This window comes from Diaphorina citri, unplaced genomic scaffold (assembly GCF_000475195.1).
Source record: "Diaphorina citri unplaced genomic scaffold, Diaci psyllid genome assembly version 1.1 scaffold1226, whole genome shotgun sequence".
NCBI classification, from domain to species: Eukaryota; Metazoa; Arthropoda; class Insecta; order Hemiptera; family Psyllidae; genus Diaphorina; species Diaphorina citri.
This window is the reverse complement of record NW_007378655.1, coordinates 28,714-35,991: the sequence shown is the minus strand read 5'-3', so window position 1 is coordinate 35,991 and position 7,278 is coordinate 28,714. Positions and strand designations below refer to the sequence as shown.

Here is a 7,278-nt window from a genome sequence, read left to right as displayed (position 1 = left end):
TTTTTTAAGGTCCATGCAATGGATGGAAATCTCAACTTCATGAGCTTTTAAATACCCCTATGGCCACAAAGAGAGTTTAAATTTATAAACTCCGCTTAAGTTTTAATCTCGGATTAAGCAATCTGATTGGCTAAAAATTTTGATTTTTAGCCCGTCCTTCCTTTATTATTACAACAGTGTAGGGAATAATAATTATTATAATTAAATAATAAGGTTAAACAATTAAAAAAAGATTTATTCAAATGATCTTTGTTGGGGTTTCCGGTCCCGAAGAGAGGGGGGACACGGAAACATCTAAATTCACAGCCATTTTTGATTTTACAAGGGGGGAGAAAATCTTGAATGAGATAGGATGAGGTCAAGATTTTTCGATTCTTGACAAGGGGGGAGAAAATCTTGAATGAGATAGGATAAGGTCAAGATTTTTCGATTCTTGGGGGAGGGAAAGATAACAAAAATCTAGAAAGACTACGAAAGAAATCGACAAAGCTCGGAGAAGCGCCTGTCAATTTGATAGGAGTTAAGGGTTGTCAGTCTTTTGAAGAAATAAACTAGGGGGTCAAAATTTCAACCAGTGAAAGAGTAGTAAAATAAAAATCAAGAGGAAACGTCAATAAGAGATCGAACGCCTTTCCCCCATTCATATAAGTCAAGGAAATTCTGGGCCCAAATGTGAATATTCCAAAGGGGTTGAATTTCGAGAAATTCTGGGCCCGATTGTGAGATTTCTCTAGGGCGAGTTTCCAGACAAAGAATGAAGGAGAAAAAAGCATGAATTCCACATAAAAAGACTGACCTCGAGTTTCATCACTTAATACCACCACAATGGGGAGTGACAAAAATATTTGAAAAAACTTCCCAAGAGGAGAAAAAATTCAAGAGCCAAACCCCGCACGCACTACGCATATTTAAGCCTAAAACACACGCTAAGGATTCGTTTGCAGACTCATCTTCCAACTTGGTTCCGCAACTTTGTCTTTCGACAGATCTAAGAACTGTTGAAACAAAGTTGTGCAACAAAGATTGAAAGTCCCAGAGAGTGTATCAGGCTCAAGAATCACAAAACTTGACGAATGCATTCCGATCGAAAAAGGCGCAATACAGTACAGTTTCGCAGAAAAGCTACATAAAGCATGGGGATGGCTCTCACCAAAAAAATATCACATCACAAGAATCAATATGAAAACAAAAATTACTATTCCCAACATATAATGTAAAAATCAAACAGAGGGGGAGGCCCGTGTTTACACACGAAACCCCACTCGTAACTAAAAAAAATGTGGAGACATTCAAAAAATGATGACTGTGTATTTTGCTGAGATTTACAGCGCGGAGTGCGCGGACTAAAAGTTCATAAGGGACTCGAGACTTTCTATCTTTATCACAAGTCTCGGAGGATATAAGTTTCATATACACATATAGATTTTTTCAAGTTATATTTACTTTCTTGTCGTTTTGTTTGTTCCTACAAAAAAAAACTAGCTATTTATTTTGAAATTGAATAGTTGGAGACTTGAGAGAGACAAAAACGGATAACAGATAGCTCACCCAATTCTGGGGGCAACACTTTGATATTAAAATTGGTCCAATAAAATTTAGGCTTCAGTTTGGACTCAAAATGTGACCCCAGATTGAATAAACACAGAATTTCTCCATGTCAGTTTAGAGGAGAGAAATCGAGTCAATCTGACGTCCAGCTGGTCCAATAAAATTTAGGCTTCAGTTTGGACTCAAAATGTGACCCCAGATTGAATAAACACAGAATTTCTCCATGTCAGTTTAGAGGTGTAAAATCGAGTGATTCTGACATCCAGTAAAATAATTTAGGCTTCAGTTTGGACTCAAAATGTGACCCCAGATGGAATAAACACAGAATTTCTCCATGTCAGTTTAGAGGAGTAAAATCGAGTGATTCTGACATCCAGTAAAATTTTAGGCTTCAGTTTGGACTCAAAATGTGACCCCAGATGGAATAAACACAGAATTTCTCCATGTCAGTTTAGAGGAGTAAAATCGAGTCCATCTGACATCCAGTAAAATAAAAAATCCAAAAATTACCTTTCTGATTTCTTGTAAGCTTTTGTCTCTCTGAACGCATATTTTTGCTTATTGCACATACATAATTGGAAAATTACAAATGAAAATTGGTTACACTTAATAAACAAGCTTTTGTCTCTCTGAACGCATATTTTTGCTTATTGCACATACATAATTGGAAAATTACAAATGAAAATTGGTTACACTTAATAAATTTCTAAAGAAAATTTCTTACTTTTTTCATCTACTGAATTTCACAGTGGAGTAATTACACAACAAAATTATAGGACACTTTCATTATGATTTTTTTTTCTTCTACTAAACAAAATTAAATAAAGGTTCTTACACAAATTTTCAAATACAACATGGGGATGGAAATAAACGGAGAGGAGAGAATGTGATTTTTCATCCCAAAGGGGAGGAAGGTCTCAGAAAAGGAACGAACCCAAAAGACGAGGTGGCTGAAAATGACCGTTTAGGGACAAACATACCTCGAGATCCTTTCTGAGACCCAACCGCCCCAATTAAAAAAAATGTAACAGAACAGAATGGATGTAATAAGAATGTTATTATTATTATAAAAAAAATGGGAAAGAAATTAAAAAAGGGAAAAATCAAACAAAGGAAAAGGGGAAAAAAATCTAAAAGGAAACTAAAAATCGTACTTACGTGTTAGAAAGAAAATAAATCTTGAGAAAAATAAAGGAAAACCCCCCCAAAGGAATGGGTGTTGTGTTAAGAGTAAGGTGTGCAATGTATATATATGGTTAAATGAAAAAAAATCCCTAAAAGAGACTCACTTTATTTATCCCCGTCGGAAACCACAAAAAGTCCCAGAGAAATACTGAAATTTGAAGTGAGAAAAAAATCCCTTTTGGATTCATTCGCATACCAAAATACTCGTACATCTTACGCAGTACAGAACACACGGTTAGAGGGGGGGGAAACGAACTGAGAAATTATGTGGAGAAGGAAATTAAAGAGGTGAAAAAAAAAAACATCAAGAGTTGAGGAGAAGTGTGAGAGTTTCAAAAACTAAAGGTTACTCTTTAAGTGAGAAAAAAATCCCTTTTGGATTCATTCGCATACCAAAATACTCGTACATCTTACGCAGTACAGAACACACGGTTAGAGGGGGGAAAAGAACCGAGAAATTATGTGGAGAAGGAAATTAAAGAGGTGAAAAGAAAAAAATCAAGAGTTGAGGAGAAGTGTGAGAGTTTCAAAAACTAAAGGTTACTCTTAAAAAAAAATACAAGGAGAAACAGGCTACATTACACCCTTAAACTAGAGAGGGAAGAGTAGAAGGAAATTAGTTAAACTAAAAGAAAAAAACCAAAGGATAAATTAGGGAGTTATTTAGAACTAAAAAAATGAGGGAAATACACCATAAATGAAGGACACATACAATACCAGAGAGAATGGGAGAGGGTAGGAGAACCTCGCGTGTAGGACAGGGAGGGTTGAAATAGCGATGATTCGACTTATATTGACTTGGGAAAAACACCCTTCCATATCTGTTATTTATCGAATAGTTAAGTAAAGAGCATTCCATTTAGAAAGAACTATGCACAACAAAAGTTGATAAGAATAACAAGGAAGAAAGTTTTGAACTTTTCTCAACTTCGTGTAGGACAGGGAGGGTTGAAATAGCGATGATTCGACTTATATTGACTTGGGAAAAACACCCTTCCATATCTGTTATTTATCGAATCGAATAGTTAAGTCAAGAGCATTCCATTTAGAAAGAACCATGCACAACAAAAGTTGATAAGAATAACAAGGAAGAATGTTTTAAACTTTTCTTAACTCAAATTTCTTACTTTTTTCATCTACTGAATTTCACAGTGGAGTAATTACACAACAAAATTATAGGACACTTTTCATTATGATTTTTTTTTTCTTCTACTAAACAAAAAAATTTCTTACTTTTTTCATCTACTGAATTTCACAGTGGAGTAATTACACAACAAAATTATAGGACACTTTTCATTATGATTTTTTTTCTTCTAAACAAACTTAAATAAAGGTTCTTACACAAATTTTCAAATACAACATGGGGATAGAAATAAACGGAGAGGAAAAAATAAAGTGTACAAAAAAGCAAAAATAAATATTCAAATTAAAAATATTTTGTAAAGAAATTCACAAACAGTGAGAGACTTTTTCTTTAAATCTTTACCTAACTTTTTATCACTCTCGGTTCTTTAGAAGAACGAAATAAATTGGGGGTATTCTTTGGTGGCGATTCTCGCTTGAAAAGGAGGGCAAAAACGTTATTTTTCCTCAAAAGAAAGTAAATATATACATGTATATTTGGAGGGAGAGTTAAATGTGGTCATTTTAAACACATATAAGAAATAACAAATGGGGCACAGTCGTCGGACCTTAACCCCCACAATCTCGATTGGAAAAAATCTGCACACCCCCCCTACAAAATTAATATTGGAATAGGGCCCTAATTCTTCAACATACTGCTCAGCAGCAGGATATACTTTGAAAATTGCAGAGCAAGAAGGCAGAATAGGGCCCAAACAACGAACGGGATGGACAATACTAAAGGCATTCTCTACCACCCAACCTTCGAAGGTACCAATACAATAGGGGAAGAAAAAAAAAAAAAAAAAAAAAAACAAAAAAACAAACAAACAAATCTGAGTAAAAGGGGAAAGAAACGACATTCATATAACATTGTTAAAGCACCTAATGGGGGAAAAAAAATCAATTCTTTTCTCTGGTTGAACCGGTTGATTTGTTTTTGTTCCCTGAAATTTTTATATTATTTAAAATAACTTTTGAAGTTCGAAACTTCAACTTGAATTCGCCGGGCACGGGCTTACCTTGTTGATAGCCACTGTTGCGATAGTTTCGGAATCCCTGCTGCTGGTAGTTACCGCTGGGGGCGGACGATTGGTAGTCATTACCACCGGATGGAGTTCCAGACTCGTCCGTGTTGTCCGAAGCATTGTCCTGATTGTAATAGTCACCGCTGCCGTAGCCACCACCGTTCTGAGAACAAAAACCAAGTTCAATTTAAAATTTATTGAAAAACTTGTCGTTCGGAAAAAAAACGTGTCGTAGGTAAGTGGGAACACTCTTAATTAAATTACATTGCCTACAAGATTACATTGCCTACAAGGACATTTTGAGTCGTTTAGAACGGTTTGGTATGGACTTTTATCCTTCACTGTTTGAGAACTTGACCACAATATAATAGTCGTAGTCCACTACTGGGGTAAAGGGAACTATTAGTCCCATTTGGACAATAGGGTAACTCTTGTGCCAGTTCTAAACACAAGAGGATCATTTTCCACTAGACAACGACTGTGACACTTCAGTCGAGTTTAAAAAACAAAAAAAAGTTTAAACCAAGTTAGAAAGGAACTTAATTTGCAAAAATATAAATGACTAAAAAATATCATTTTCTTTTTTTTTTTGCCTGAAGTTTAATCATGTAAACAAAAGGAGAGCAGGCAAATATACAAACTTTTTTGTCTTATTTTGTAAAGAATAATTATTTTTTTTATCACAGTCAATCATTTTTTTTACATTACAAAATTGTAGGGAATAATAATTATTATAATTAAATAATAAGGTTAAACAATTAAAAAAAGATTTATTCAAATGATCTTTGTTGGGGTTTCCGGGCCCGGAGAGAGGGGGACACGGAAACATCTAAATTCACAGCCATTTTTGATTTTACAAGGGGGATGTAGGGAATAATAATTATTATAATTAAATAATAAGGTTAAACAATTAAAAAAAGATTTATTCAAATGATCTTTGTTGGGGTTTCCGGCCCCGAAGAGAGGGGGACACGGAAACATCTAAATTCACAGCCATTTTTGATTTTACAAGGGGGGACCGCTGCCGTAGCCACCACCGTTCTGAGAACAAAAACCAAGTTCAATTTAAAATTTATTGAAAAACTTGTCGTTCGGAACCGCTGCCGTAGCCACCACCGTTCTGAGAACAAAAACCAAGTTCAATTTAAAATTTATTGAAAAACTTGTCGTTCGGAAAAAAAAAACGTGTCGTAGGTAAGTGAGAACACTCTTAATTAAATTACATTGCCTACAAGGACATTTTGAGTCGTTTGGAACGGTTTGGTATGGACTTTTATCCTTCACTGTTTGAGAACTTGACCACAATAAAATAGTCGTAGCCCACTACTGGGGTAAAGGGAACTATTAAAGAAGCACTATTATAAATTTACTGTTTCTAGGAGTCTAATAATAAATGTAACTTGATCTGGAGACCTCTCTACTCATACAAAAGTTGAGAGGCACTATGACTCACAAGTAACTTTACTCTAGGCTGAAACTAACATCGGATCAGTAACATAATACACTACAGATCCTAATGACAAGACAGCCAAATCATTATACCAGGTTTTGATAAATCAATCTCAAGGTTTTGATCAGAACATTTCCAATCAACACATAAAAATGCCTTCAGATGATCACAAATTGGCCAATTAAGGTCTATTGTGTTCAATTTAGGTTTAGATGGTCGTAAGTGGTCCAATTTAATTGCTTATAATCCGGATAACAATTTTAACTTTTTTATTTTCTTTTCTTTATAATCTAGGCTTTGATTAATCACTTTGTATTACAATTAGTAGAGCAAAGCTATCTTGTTCTTCTGCCTACATTCTTTTTCTTTTGTACAAACTCTCTCTCTCTCTCCATACCCATCACTCTCTCTCCAAAATCCATACCCATCATCAAACAAAGTTGAAAAAAACTTTTGAACTGTAAAAAAAAGACCTTTGGACTGTAAAAAAAAGACCTTTGGACCAAAAACAATTGTTTTATTTTTCACACAACTGGGTCCCTCTCCCATTAGTTCTTCAGTGCTGTGTCGATTTTTTTGGACTCACTTTACATGAAAAAAAAAAGAAAAGAAAAATCTTTCATTTTTGTAAACTATGGACAAATACATTTTGGAAACAAAGGGAGAAAAAATGCACGTTGTATTTCTATTTTTCTAACTATATTCTGGGTAGACATTAAATATTAGGAGAACCTCAGAGAAACATGTTGACATAATTTTTCATTTCCAACACCTAGGGCTAGAGTTTGAATTATCACATCGATCCAACAAGGGTTTAAGTTCTTAGAGAGGCAGAATATCGATCCAAGAGAGGGGTCAACTTCTAGTTCTGGACTAACAATTTGATATAACGAACCTCTAAAATGCCCTCCATTCTTGTTGGTCTTCAAAGATCGACGATTTAAA

General features: G+C 34.7%; 1 protein-coding gene and 2 long non-coding RNA genes across 3 annotated transcripts in view; 1 reads left to right on the top strand and 2 right to left on the bottom strand.

The window, feature by feature from the left end:
• Positions 1-173: 173 nt before the first annotated feature.
• On the top strand, positions 174-1,698 carry LOC113469769. Its single transcript, XR_003393086.1, has 2 exons — positions 174-357; positions 416-1,698. It is a non-coding gene; the product is annotated as an uncharacterized LOC113469769 (long non-coding RNA).
• Positions 1,699-3,120: 1,422 nt separating this feature from the next.
• On the bottom strand, positions 3,121-3,843 carry LOC113469770. The gene is made up of 2 exons (XR_003393087.1): positions 3,662-3,843; positions 3,121-3,478 (listed from the first exon to the last, which is right to left on the bottom strand). It is a non-coding gene; the product is annotated as an uncharacterized LOC113469770 (long non-coding RNA).
• Positions 3,844-4,230: 387 nt separating this feature from the next.
• LOC113469772 (ATP-dependent RNA helicase DBP2-A-like) overlaps positions 4,231-7,278 on the bottom strand; it is a 15,901-nt gene continuing 12,853 nt past the window's right edge. The window contains exons 9-10 of the mRNA XM_026827682.1: positions 4,878-5,046; positions 4,231-4,242 (exon numbers count right to left, since the gene is read on the bottom strand). Of these exons, the coding sequence (XP_026683483.1) occupies positions 4,231-4,242; positions 4,878-5,046 (181 nt within the window). The remainder of the gene's footprint in view (positions 4,243-4,877; positions 5,047-7,278) is intronic.